The 14,869-nt window shown below is 45.5% G+C and overlaps 1 protein-coding gene across 1 annotated transcript; it reads left to right on the top strand.

Moving 5' to 3' along the window:
- Positions 1-955: 955 nt before the first annotated feature.
- On the top strand, positions 956-14,753 carry LOC117475950 (GON-4-like protein; the record flags this gene model as incomplete). Its single annotated transcript, XM_034122295.1, is given in 6 exon segments — positions 956-1,019; positions 3,965-4,161; positions 4,967-5,175; positions 5,952-6,155; positions 6,240-6,293; positions 14,658-14,753. Coding segments are annotated over 5 exon segments (567 nt in total), but the record flags the coding sequence as incomplete, so codon positions are not given.
- Between the last annotated feature and the right edge of the window lie 116 nt (positions 14,754-14,869).

Raw genomic sequence — 14,869 nt, forward strand, 5'->3', positions numbered from 1 at the left:
AAAAAAGAAAAAGGAAATTGGACTGATGTGCACAATCTTGGATGAACTGAGGTTCATAACTGCATCAACAACAGATGCAGCCTCGGAAAAAGAAGAGCAATGTTTCAGACAGCGATATGGTGTCACAGCCCAAACCCAAACCCTTGTTATGGAGTCCTGTTGGCAAGGGGTGGATTGTCAGAGATGGGGCCATTCAACCAGTGCTATTTACAAAACCCCCAGCACCTACAGAAGTGAGAGACATTACTCACTTGTATTGCAAAGATGCAAAGTGTGGAGAGAGTGGAAAGTGCCAGTGCCTCTCTGTTGGCCTTCCCTGTACGGAGTTCTGCACCTGCTGTGCAGAATGTCAAAATGTGTCCCCTAACGTTTCTGAGGAACCTGACATTTAACATTCTATTCTAGCATCTATATACTTGACCTCTCACAGAATGATTTGAGGATTTGTATACTGTACTTTGAATTAAGGTTCCAGTTTCAATAAACCCTCTACTATTTACACCTATGTTTTAGAGGCTTGCAATTTAGAACTAATACACTTTATTTTATTGGGTTAGTCTTATTCTGACTATTTGGTGATGTAGGACAGCCACCTGGTTCATACCTCAGCAAATCTGAAGAGGAAAAGAGTGATCCTTCTGAAGTTATGGGCTTTTTGGTCACCTTTCCCATATTCGGCCTTGTCTAATTTGGCTCTTGTTCAGGGATTCTAAAGAACAACCAAAAAAACATTTTTTCTCCCAAAATAAAATTTGACAACAATCAATTTCATTAATGGGAGACCCTAAAGATAAGAAAAATCATTGTTGTGTTTTGTTCTACCTTGGGTGAGGACCTTTATATATACAGTCTATGGTGAGGACTTGCTGCTAGACTATTATTAACCTGATGCTTTGCTCAGAATATAACAACAAAGCAGAGGTGTGCTAACCAATCAAATCCCTCCTTTTGGCCGCTGTAACGCTGACGTCATGACGCACAGCCGGTAGTGTCACGCAGAGCGTACGGTTGTTGTGGCGGTAAGTTTCTGTTGTTTCTCTTTTAAACATGTAAACCTTTAAACATTTAAACCTTAACACCGGATAAACCCTCCGGTACCGGGCCGTCAGAGGGAGAACCGGCTGGTACTGATGGAGGCTGAGCTGTGAAGCCCTGCCACGGTCTGGCTCTTTGAGACGGAGATGCGGATATTATTATTTCCCTCTCTGGAAGTGAAGAGCTGATTCATCTATTCATTCATAGGGTTAGGCCATGTTAGGTTCGGGTTCACGGCCACTTCAGGCTGAGCTGCCGCTGAGTGAGCTAACAGGAGCTAACTGCTTATTGGAAAAAGCTACATTTAGGCTAACAAGAGCTAACTGTTAATGTGAAGAAGCTAACTTTAGGCTAATCGAAGCTAACAAGAGCTAACTGTTCATGGGAAGAAGCTACATTGATCATGATTGTGGATTTATTACAAAATATAATATTCTGAAGTATTCAGGTGTTCAGTGGAATATAGTATCGGTCATGTTTTATTTTACTGTACTCAGTTTCTTACATATTTATATTTTTGTTTAAATATTGTCTTGATTTTTTATTTAATAGTCTTTATAATATTGTTATAGTAAATGTTTTAACGACGTATTGCTCTTTCTTAAACACACACACGCACACACTTCAGAAACACTTAAAGTTGGGGTAGGTAATTCACTTGAGAAACACTTAAAGGTGGGGTAGGTAATTCACTTGAGAAACACTTAAAGGTGGGGTAGGTCATTCACTTCAGAAACACTTAAAGGTGGGGTAGGTAATTCACTTCAGAAACACTTAAAGGTGGGGTAGGTATTTCACTTCAGAAACACTTAAAGGTGGGGTAGGTAATTCACTTCAGAAACACTTAAAGGTGGGGTAGGTAATTCACTTCAGAAACACTTAAAGGTGGGGTAGGTAATTAACTTCAGAAACACTTAAAGGTGGGGTAGGTAATTCACTTCAGAAACACTTAAAGGTGGGGTAGGTCATTCACTTCAGAAACACTTAAAGGTGGGGTAGGTAATTCACTTCAGAAACACTTAAAGGTAGGGTAGGTCATTCACTTCAGAAACACTTAAAGATGGGGTAGGTCATTCACTTCAGAAACACTTAAAGGTGGGGTAGGTAATTCACTTCAGAAACACTTAAAGGTGGGGTAGGTAATTCACTTCAGAAACACTTAAAGGTGGGGTAGGTCATTCACTTCAGAAACACTTAAAGGTAGGGTAGGTCATTAACTTCAGATGGAATGCTCTTAACATCCCGATAGCAATGAATACATTAAATGCTTGGAAGCTGTAGCGCTGTAAAAAGCCTTCCATCTCGTGCACAAACTTATCTCGTGCCCTCATTGGTCATGTGCGCATTCGTGTGTGTTGGGAGGAGGGGCTCTGTGAGGAAGTCTGAAGGAAGGGGCAGATTCTTTCCGGTTGTGTACTTTCAGATTCTAGCGCACTCGAGCTGGTTTCTCCATTCTTACCCACCCCACCTTTAATGCTGATCATACCCCTCTCTTACCCACCCCACCTTTAATGCTGATCATACCCCTCTCTTACCCACCCCACCTTTAATGCTGTTCATACCCCTCTCTTACCCACCCCACCTTTAATGCTGTTTATACCCCTCTCTTACCCACCCCCACCTTTAATGCTGTTTATACCCCTCTCTTACCCACCCCACCTTTAATGCTGATCATACCCCTCTCTTACCCACCCCACCTTTAATGCTGTTCATACCCCTCTCTTACCCACCCCACCTTTAATGCTGTTTATACCCCTCTCTTACCCACCCGACCTTTAATGCTGTTCATACCCCTCTCTTACCCACCCCACCTTTAATGCTGATCATACCCCTCTCTTACCTACCCCACCTTTCATGCTGTTCATACCCCTCTCTTACCTACCCCACCTTTAATGCTGTTCATACCCACCCCACCTTTAATGCTGTTCATACCCCTCTCTTACCCACCCCACCTTTAATGCTGTTCATACCCCTCTCTTACCTACCCCACCTTTAATGCTGTTCATACCCCTCTCTTACCTACCCCACCTTTAATGCTGTTCATACCCCTCTCTTACCCACCCCACCTTTAATGCTGTTCATACCCCTCTCTTACCCACCCCACCTTTAATGCTGTTCATACCCCTCTCTTACCCACCCCACCTTTAATGCTGTTCATACCCCTCTCTTACCCCACCCCACCTTTAATGCTGATCATACCCCTCTCTTACCCGCCCCACCTTTAATGCTGTTCATACCCCTCTCTTACCCACCCCACCCTTAATGCTGTTCATACCCCTCTCTTACCCACCCCACCTTTAATGCTGTTCATACCCCTCTCTTACCTACCCCACCTTTAATGCTGATCATACCCCTCTCTTACCCACCCCACCTTTAATGCTGTTCATACCCCTCTCTTACCCACCCTACCTTTAATGCTGATCATACCCCTTTCTTACCTACCCCACCTTTAATGCTGATCATACCCCTCTCTTACCTACCCCACCTTTAATGCTGATCATACCCCTCTCTTACCCACCCCACCTTTACTGCTGATCATACCCCTCTCTTACCTACCCCACCTTTAATGCTGATCATACCCCTCTCTTACCCACCCCACCTTTAATGCTGTTCATACCCCTCTCTTACCCACCCCACCTTTAATGCTGTTCATACCCCTCTCTTACCCACCCCACCTTTAATGCTGATCATACCCCTCTCTTACCTACCCCACTCTCTCTGTGTAGAGAGACTCTCTCTTCACACAGAGGGGACACATGTCTCTTCTACAGAGGGGACACATGTCTCTTCTACAGAGGGGACACATGTCTCTTCTACAGAGGGGACACATGTCTCTTCTACATCAACACGTGTCCCCTCTGTGTTTCCTCTCCATCTCTCTCTGCAGCTGCTCCATGATGAGACTTGATAACTCTTCAATGTGTTTCAGAGGTCATGTTTCTCAACAATGAACTTGGTCCGAAAACGCCTCAGACCCAGCCCGTCCAGACCTTCCCCCCCCCGGCCACAGAGCCCCACGCTCCCATGATGCATTGCAGCATCCTGCAGGGGGGGAGGAGGAGGAGGAGGAGGAGGGATACCTGGTGGTAGAGGAAGATACAGACTCCAGCCTCATCATCACCATGGGTAACACACACTCACACACACACTCACACACACACACTCTCAGTCACATAGACCCCATTTACACGGGAATGAAATGTGTTGTATCCGCATAGTTTCTCTTGCGTATAGCCCTTTCATTTACACGAGGCCGTAACAAAACGATAGAAATGGACCCCACAAACGATAACGGGTCCCAAGGATAGATCTGCAACCGGAACGCTCTGGGGGGTCAAACGGCTCCGTGTAATCGCCTCTATACGATAATTTCCCGATAGATGAAGCCATAGCCCCGCCTCTCTCCACCTCTGCTGCTCACTGCTGTAGCATGGTCAGTAGCTGCTGTCAGTAGCTACTGCTAGTGCTAATGCTACTGACCATGCTACAGATGTTAGTGCAAAATCTACAGCTCGACCATGCTACAGATGTTAGTACAAAATCTACAGCTCCTCTACCACAATCATCAGCAAAAAGTGGACTGGAATTACATGAACTACTACATGTTGCTAAATCCACCGCGGGGCATAAACAGAAGGGCAACCATGGCAACCATGCTCCGGGGTCTTCTTCGCTGCTTTTGGTGTATTTTGTGGCGGCAGCAGCGCCACTTACAGGCCTGGCATATGTACTACAGCGTTTCCAGCGGTCTCGTGTGAACAGACACGTTAAATGAATCGAATGCGTGTGAACGGAAGACTTTTTTGAAAACGCTTACGGTGCGTAAACGCAAACGTTCCCGTGTAAAGGCAGCCTTACTCACACACACAGTCACACACACTCTCACTCACTCACACACTCACACACTCACACACTCACTCTGTGTCCTCAGAGGAGAGTCAGGTGGAGGTGAAGGCAGCGAGGAGGAAATCGGTGAGAAAGAGGAAGAAGAGAATGACGGAGGAGGAGGAGGAAAGGGGCGGGGCTTCAGAGAGCGAGGAGGAGGAGCCTGTGGATATCGACAGGCAGCTTGACCAATCACTGGAGACCAAATCCAAACAGCACAATCTGACCACCGTGAACGTCAGGAACATCATCCATGTGAGTATATAAGCAGAACCATGAAAACATCAGAACCATGAGAACACCATTAGAACCATCAGATCATCATCAGAACACCATAAGAACCATCAGAACATCATCAGAACACCAGCATCAGAACCATGAGAACACCATCTGACCATCAGAACATTAGAACAACATCAGAACATTAGAACTATCAGACCATTAGAACAACATCAGAACCATTAGAACAACATCAGAACATTAGAACAACATCAGAACATTAGAACAACATCAGAACATTAGAACTATCAGAACATTAGAACACCATCAGAACACCATCAGAACACCATCAGAACACCATCAGAACACCATCAGAACACCATCAGAACACCATCAGCACCATCAGAACACCATTAGAACACCATCAGAACACCATCAGAATCATTAGAACCATCAGAACACCATTAGAACCATCAGAACACCATCAGAACACCATTAGAACAATTAGAACCATCAGAACACCATCAGAGCACCATTAGAACCATCAGAACACCATCAGAGCACCATTAGAACCATCAGAACACCATCAGAACATAATTAGAACACCATTAGAACCATCAGAACACTATTAGATCCATCAGAACACCATCAGAACATCATTAGAACACCATTAGAACACCATCAGAACCATCAAAACACCATTCGAACCATCAGAACACCATTAGAACCATCAGAACACCATTAGAACCATCAGAACACCATCAGAACACCATTGGAACCACCAGAACACTAATGGTTGTGTTTCCCAACAGGAAGTGATCACTAACGAGCACGTGGTGGCCATGATGAAAGCTGCCATCAATGACACCGAGGCTGTGCCCGCTTTCGTGAGTCTCTCGTCCAATCAGAAGCTCTCATTCACCTGTGCTCACCTGCTGAGCTTCATGTGTCTTTATCTCCTGCAGGAACCCAAGATGACCCGGGCGAAGTTCAAAGAGGTGGTGGAGAAAGGAGTGGTGAGAGGCCGTGCTGAGCGTGATGTCATGATGGAGCTTTCTAACCCTTTAGATATCTTTCATACCTTTCATATCTCCTCTCAGGTGATCCCAGCATGGAACCTGTCTCCCATCAAGAAGACCAGCGACGCCAACAAGGTGAGACACTTCCTGTCAGGGGCACTCACTTCCTGTCTGGGGTCATGTCTCTGTGTAGCAGAAGAGCTAGCTACGTCAGCAGTTAGCTGTTAGCAGTTAGCTGTTAGCTGTTAGCAGTTAGATGTTAGCAGTTAACAGACGAAGTGAGGTGTTGGCATTAAGACGTCAGCAGTTAGCTGTTAAGGCCTGGACACACCAAGCTGACACCAAAGAACTGACACAGATGGACCCCGTCTGTTGTGTCGCCTTGTGTCTCTGTGTCTTGGCCATGTGTCGCACTGGAACACACCGCAAAGACTTCAGCCGACGGCCAAGTAGCACGTACAAACTGCACATGCGTGAGTGGCAATAACTCTCCTTACCAGCAGGCGGCGGTAGTGTGTATTCGTCATTCAAAAGAGGCAACAACCGGAAGACAGACTACGTGATAACCGAGAGAAGAAGAACAGAATGCGTGATATAAACAAACAACAAATAGCGTGTGCGTTCCATTTTCACTCTACAACGAGAAGCTCATGGGGCTTTCCCGAACCTGTGTCGAGAGCTGGAGTTAAATGAAATCTCAGATTTGCCTTCTTAATAGTTTGTTTGGGTCCCTCGCTTCCGTTTCGCTTCTCATGCACTGATTCGCTAGCTGAACAGCCAATCAGAGTGATTTATTTTTGCCGACTGCCCACCGACGCCGATAATCGGCCTGGTGTGTCCGTGCCTTAAGATGTTAGCACTTAGCTGTTAGTATTACGCTAAGCGCTCTCTGATGCTAAAGGTGTAGTCTCCATGATGATGCGTTCAGGTTCTCTAAAGGTGTAGTCTGCATGATGATGCGTTCAGGCTCTCTAAAGGTGTAGTCTGCATGATGATGCGTCAGGCTCTCTAAAGGTGTAGTCTGCATGATGATGCGTTCAGGCTCTCTAAAGGTGTAGTCTGCATGATGATGCGTTCAGGCTCTCTAAAGGTGTAGTCTGCATAATGATGCGTTCAGGCTCTCTAAAGGTGTAGTCTCCATGATGATGCGTTCAGGCTCTCTAGATAGATAGATAGATAGATCGTACTTTATTGATCCCAAATTGGGAAATTGTTTTTGTTACAGCAGCATAAAAGGCATTTTACAATAAAACAAAATATACAAGAATAGAAATAAAATATAAAATAAAATATAAAATATACATGTCAAAATACAAAATAGAAAATATACATACAGATATTATATATATATATATATATATATATACAAATATATATATATTCAAAATATATGGAATTATGGAGTATTAAATATGAAACAGATTATGTGTGAGTAAAATGTACAAGGTGGTTTTATTTCTAGAGAAACTATGGAGCAGAGAGTTCTCTTCCAGCCAGAGGTGATTTGTTGTACAGTGTTATTGCAGTGGGCAGGAATGTTTTCCAGTATCTGTCCTTGAGACAGGGGAGCTGCAGCAGTCTGTTGGAGAAGGAGCTCCGTTGACTGTCCAGCTGTAGGTGGAGAGGATGGGTGGGGTTATCCATGATGGACAACAGCCTGTTCAGTGTCCTCCTCTCCACCACAGCTTCAAAGGGTTCCAGCTTGATGCCGATGACTGACCCAGCTTTCCTGATCAGTTTTATTGATCCTGCAGGTGTCACCGGCTCTGATGCTGCCCCCCCAGCAGACCGCAGCAAAGAAGAGTGCACTAGCCACAACAGACTGATAGAAGATCTCCAGCATCTTACTGCATACGTTGAAGGATCTCAGCTTCCTCAGAAAATAGAGTCTGCTCATCCCCTTCTTGTACACAGCGTCAGTGTTGATCCTCCAGTTCAGCCCATTGTCTAAGTGCACTCCCAGGTACTTGTAGACCTCCACAACTGCCACATCCTCTCCCAGAATGCACAGGGGCAGAGGAGGAGATGTCCTCTTCCTCCTGAAATCAATGACCATCTCTCTGGTCTTGGCCACATTCAAAAGCAGATGATTTCTTCCAGTCCACTCAACAAAATCACCCACCAGCGCTCTGTACTCCTCCTCCCGTCCATCCCTTATACACCCTACCACTGCAGAGTCATCCGAAAACTTCTGCAGGTGGCATGACTCTGAGTTGTATAGAAAGTCAGAGGTGTATAAGGTGAACAGGAAAGGAGACAGCACAGTCCCCTGTGGGGCTCCAATACTACCAACCACCACATCAGACAGCACACTGCCCAGCCGGACGTACTGTGGTCTGTCCGTGAGGTAGTTGGTAATCCAGGAGATGGTGGACGAGTTTACCCTCATAGCCTGCAGCTTGTCACTCAGTAGCCGAGGCTGGATCGTGTTGAATGCACTGGAGAAATCAAAAAAGGTGATTCTCACAGTGCAACCCGATCCATTCAGGTATGAGTGAGCACGCTGCAGCAGGTAAATAATGGCATCGTCCACCCCCAGGTGAGGCTGGTAGGCAAATTGCAGAGGGTCAAGGAATGATCTCACCTGCGGTCTGAGATGGGCCAAGACCAGTCCTCTCAAGCAACCTTCATCACATGAGATGTGAGTGCTACAGGGCGATAGTCATTGAGCCAGGAGGAGTTGTCTTTTTAGGGACCGGAACAACGCATGATGTCTTCCACAGCACCGGGATGGTCTCCAAGTGCAGGCTCAGGTTGAATATATACTGGAGAACAGGAGCCAGCTGGCGTGCACAGGTCCTCAGGACCCTGGGGCTGATACCATCAGGGCCAGCAGCCTTGCCTTGGTGGAGTTTTTCCATCTGACTCTGGACCTGTCCTGTGCTCACAGTGAAGCGGGGGGGGGGGGCTAGATGGAAGGGGGGATAGAGGGGGGGGGGTCTGAGGCAAGATGAGCAGAGGGGGGGGGGGGGGGCAGCGGCAATGTGAGCAGAGGGGGGGTGCAGAAGCCAGGCTGGGTGGTGGAGGAGAGGTGTGAAGTGTAGGTGGTGAGCAGAGGGGGGATGTTGATGCCAGGCTGAGAGGAGGAGGTGAGGTGAGAAGAGGAAGTGGAGGAGACAGCAGCGGGCGGAGAGCTAAACCTATTGAAGAAGGTGTTCAGCTCGTTGGCCCTCTCCAGGGTGGCCCACAGTCAGTCTGTCTCTCCCTTTGAAGCCAGTGATAGCCTTCATCCCAGCCCAGACATCCCTGCTATTGTTCAGCTGGAGCTTAGTCTCCAGCTTCTTCCTGTACGAATCTCTGCCCCTCCTCAAATTGTCTCTCAGTTGATGCTGGACACTCTTCAGCATTGATTTGTCCCCAGACTTATAAGCTTCCTTTTTCTTATTTAAAAGAGTTTTCAGGTCACTAGTAATCCAGGGTTTATTATTGGGGAAACAGTTGACAGTTTTAGCCGGTAATATTGTTTGTTCACAGAAGTTGATGTATTCTGTGATGCAGTCAGTCATATTATTGATGTCCTCTCCATGTGGCACACAAAGCACGTCCCAGTCAGTGGTCTCGAAGCAGTCCTGTAGAGCCTCATTAGCCCCTGGAGTCCATTTCCTCACAGTCCTGGTGGATACAGGCTGCCTCTGCACCAGTGGGACATATTTAGGAGCCAAAAAGACGAGGTTGTGGTCAGATCTGCCCAGGGGGGGGAGGGCAGTGGCACAATATGCATTCTTGGTATTTGCATATAGAAGATCCAGAGTATTATTTCCCCTGGTGGGGCATTTCACATACTGAGTGAAATGTAGGCAGAGATTTGTCCAGTTTTGCACGGTTAAAATCCCCAGTTATTGTTATGAATGCATTTGGGTGAAGAGTTTGGAGTTTGGCCACAGAAGAGTGAATGACGTCACCAGCCACCTCCGCGTCCGCGTTCGGTGGAATATAGACAGCAACTACGATGACAGAATAAAGTTCTCTAGGTAGATAAAATGGACGTAATCCCACAGCTAGCAGTTCAATGTCCGGGCTACAGAAACGCTCCTTCACAGTAACATGTCCAGGATTACACCATCGTTCGTTCACATACAGTGCAATCCCTCCTCCTTTCTTTTTACCGCTCAGAATAACGTCCCTGTCCGCCCGAACACTCGTGAAGCCGGGGAGAGCCGTGTTATTATCCGGGATGAGCGAGTGCAACCAAGTCTCGGTAAAACACATGATGCTACACTCACGGTATTCCCACTGCGTCTTCGTCAGCACGCGGAGCTCGTCCATCTTATTCCCCAAAGACCTCACGTTACCCATTATGATGGCCGGTACACAGGGTTTGTACCTCATCTTCTTCTTCATCCTCAGCTTGGCCCCAGCTCTGCAGCCACGCTTGAGCCTCCGAAGCTCCTCCGGGATGTCATGCCTGGCTCCGGGCAGCAGCACGGGTCGGCACAGCGCAATCAGCTGCTCACGCGTGTAAACAATGCCATCACTCCTCTGAGCATGGCTCTCCGACACAAAAAGTGAAAAAAGTAGCAGAAGAATGACCAGAAAACGTTCGAAGTAAACGTGGCCATAGTTTCGCTGCAAAACAAAATAAATATCCAAAGAAAAAAGTACAACTAAGAGAATAAAAGTAAACAAAAAGACAAAGAACAATAAAACACCGGGAGCTGCATGCAACAGGCAGCCACCAGCACGGCGCCTTACTTGATGATGAAGGTGATAAAGGTGTAGTCTGCATGATGATGCGTTCAGGCTCTCTAAAGGTGTAGTCTGCAAGATGATGCGTTCAGGCTCTCTAAAGGTGTAGTCTCCATGATGATGCGTTCAGGCTCTCTAAAGGTGTAGTCTCCATGATGATGCGTTCAGGCTCTCTAAAGGTGTAGTCTGCATGATGATGCGTTCAGGCTCTCTAAAAGGTGTAGTCTGCATGATGATGCGTTCAGGCTCTCTAAAGGTGTAGTCTCCATGATGATGCGTTCAGGTTCTCTAAAGGTGTAGTCTGCCTGATGAATGCGTTCAGAGCTCTCTAAAGGTGTAGTCTCCATGATGATGCGTTCAGGCTCTCTAAAGGTGTAGTCTGCATGATGATGCGTTCAGGCTCTCTAAAGGTGTAGTCTGCAAGATGATGCGTTCAGGCTCTCTAAAGGTGTAGTCTCCATGATGATGCGTTCAGGCTCTCTAAAGGTGTAGTCTGCAAGATGATGCGTTCAGGCTCTCTAAAGGTGTAGTCCTCCATGATGATGCGTTCAGGCTCTCTAAAGGTGTAGTCTCCATGATATGCGTTCAGGCTCTCTAAGGTGTAGTCTGCAAGATGATGCGTTCAGGCTCTCTAAAGGTGTAGTTCTCCATGATGATGCGTTCAGGCTCTCTAAAGGTGTAGTCTGCAAGATGATGCGTTCAGGCTCTCTAAAGGTGTAGTCTCCATGATGATGAGTTCAGGCTCTCTAAAGGTGTAGTCTGCAAGATGATGCGTTCAGGCTCTCTAAAGGTGTAGTCTCCATGATGATGCGTTCAGGCTCTCTAAAGGTGTAGTCTGCAGATGATGCGTTCAGGCTCTCTAAGGTGTAGTCTCCATGATGATGCGTTCAGGCTCTCTAAAGGTGTAGTCTCCATGATGATGCGTTCAGGCTCTCTAAAGGTGTATGTCCTGCAAGATGATGCGTTCAGGCTCTCTAAAGGTGTAGTCTCCATGATGATGCGTTCAGGCTCTCTAAAGGTGTAGTCTGCAAGATGATGCGTTCAGGCTCTCTAAAGGTGTAGTCTCCATGATGATGCGTTCAGGCTCTCTAAAGGTGTAGTCTCCATGATGATGCGTTCAGGCTCTCTAAAGGTGTAGTCTGCAAGATGATGCGTTCAGGCTCTCTAAAGGTGTAGTCTCCATGATGATGCGTTCAGGCTCTCTAAAGGTGTAGTCTGCAAGATGATGCGTTCAGGCTCTCTAAAGGTGTAGTCTCCATGATGATGCGTTCAGGCTCTCTAAAGGTGTAGGCCGTGTCTCAATTCAGGGGTTTCATCCTTCGAAGGGTGCATTCGTAGACCGCATACGTCACTTCCGCCGAAAGAAGGCTGTCCCAATTTTTTTTTTAAAGACGAGACTCCTCCGAATGCGGCCCACGAATGCAGCCTTCTTTCCCCAATTTGAAGGATACATCTGATGTACACTCCGCGGCCTACCATATCCCAGGGTGCAATGCGCGCAGGGAAGAGTGAGTTTTTTTCAAATGAAATGGCTTCCAGTCTCCCCAGCAGAGTGGATTTAAAAGCAGCAGCAAGCGGAGGAATCACTAATAAATGTGAGTATTGGGTTTTAACTTACTTTAAATTAACTAATGTCACACACGTCAAACCCAAGGGGCATTAAAACGTACATTTTCGTTAAATAATACGGATAAATATGTGACGCTAACTAGCTAGCTGGACGTACTGCACTGTTGTTTACACTTATTTTTAATTCAATTCAGAAGTTTACTAAAGTCATACATTTAGACCGGTATAGCCTACAGTACGGTGGGATTTATAAAATGCTACCCTGACGTGTAGCTGCTGTTTGCTTTATTTATTTCTCTGACATGTTCCAATGTTTTACTGTTTATTAAACTTTGGGACAACATTACAACCTTTGTGTTCAGCTCATGCTGCTTTGAGGTAGGGCTAAAAGAAAAGCCTATTTTAAATATTTCCACCAGATTTGATCATCTTTTATTTAGGTTAAAGTGTATTTAATGTATCCTAATCCCATAATAATAACACAATCACAAATAGACAGCAGCCTTTAGCTTGATGTTAGTTTGTGCCGTGCTGTCAAAGGGATGCACGTGTGACTGTCATTTCATCTCTTTAGTTTTTTAAAAACCAGAACAGTACATCATTTGAATGATCCTTTAGGGATTGTTTGTCTGAAATGCTTAGAGTTAAATTTTGCAATAATACTTCTGCAACCCTTTGTTTAATATGATTAATTCACTCTTTTATTTTTCTCTTGTTTTTCTCTGTAATTAGTATAATTCTGGAGAAACGGATCTGCTGGAGAAGGACCCCTAATCTGAAGAGTGCACAGCGGATCATCAGGACAGAGCTGCCATCCACCTGGACCCCCCGTGGTGCTGGAGAAAGCAAAACGGCGATCAGGAACATCCTCCACCCAGACCTCTGCTTACTGCCGTCCTACAGACTTGTGTCTTAGTTTCAGAATTAGATTTTGTATGTGTCCTTTCTTTTAATAGATATGTAACAATTATAGCTTGAGTCTGTCTGATTCCCCAAACAGCTGCTTCTATATACTCGCTGCACATATAATACAAATAAACAACTCCATAAACACACTTTTGCTGATATTTGTTTTACTGCTGGTGATGTTAAATAACATGATTGATTTCCTCTGTCTCAATGATGAAAGTTATAATAATAGAAGACATGAAGCTGGAGAGAGAGGATGGATATATTCTTACCTCTACTTTGTGATAAGATGAAAATACAATATTAAATTGTAATTGTTAAACACATTGTTTATTTCATTTACTGAGGTTTTAACCATTATTTCCAACATGTGTACATAAGCAGTGGAATAATATGATATCTCTAGGTCATTAAACTGTCTTCAGTTTAATTTTATTAATACAAAAAATAGGTAATAGAAAATGTTTAATTGTGTATTTCACGGTGCTGCTGGACCTGGAGGTGCTGACATGGGGTCAGTGGGACATCATCTGGGCAGGTTTAGGGGAAGAAGGAGAATATAAACTGTTATGATCACAGCTATTAAGATTAGAACACTAATATTAAGAATCAATCTATACAACATGCTTTTGTTCATTTAAAAAACATATTGTTTTATTAGTACAGAAAAATTAAGACTTATTTTAAATATGAAATAATATGATTAAATTACATCAGCTATATATAATTTATATAATATTTAATTTATAATTTCTCTTTATTTCATCGCCGATGGTGATCTCCAAAAAATGTAAAAGTAAAGTTTCTGGATCCTTTTCAGCTGAGTTAGCTTGTAAGCTAATTTGCTAGCAGGCTGCTGGATTAAACCGAACAGCGTGTATCACGTGACGTAAATACGAAGCGCTCCGTAGATTAGACCGTCTCATTTCGTAGGCCGCTCGGTCCAGCCTACCCGGTCTACGTGGGCTGGGTCCTCCGTGGACCGCGTAGGCTGCGTACTCCGAAGGGTGCAGCCCCTGAATTGAGACACGGCCGTAGTCTGCATGATGATGCGTTCAGGCTCTCTAAAGGTGTAGTCTCCATGATGATGCGTTCAGGCTCTCTAAAGGTGTAGTCTGCATGATGATGCGTTCAGGCTCTCTAAAGGTGTAGTCTGCATGATGATGCGTTCAGGCTCTCTAAAGGTGTAGTCTCCATGATGATGCGTTCAGGCTCTCTAAAGGTGTAGTCTCCATGATGATGCGTTCAGGCTCTCTAAAGGTGTAGTCTGCATAATGATGCGTTCAGGCTCTCTAATGCTAAAGGTGTTGTTTGTTGTTCTCATGATGCGTTCAGGCTCCTCAGTTCGTGGACATCCAGCTGGCGGAGGAAGACTCCTCTGATGAAGAGTATCATCCTGATGAAGACGAGGAAGACGAGACCGCAGAGGACGTGAGTCTCACAGCTGATTGCCTGCTGTCCTGTTCACACTGAGGCTCTCTACTAATGTGTCTCTCTCTCTCTCTCCCTCTCTCTCTGTGTCTCTCTCTCTCTCTCTGTGTCTCTCT

This window comes from Trematomus bernacchii, unplaced genomic scaffold, assembly GCF_902827165.1.
Source record: "Trematomus bernacchii unplaced genomic scaffold, fTreBer1.1, whole genome shotgun sequence".
Classification (NCBI taxonomy): Eukaryota; Metazoa; Chordata; class Actinopteri; order Perciformes; family Nototheniidae; genus Trematomus; species Trematomus bernacchii.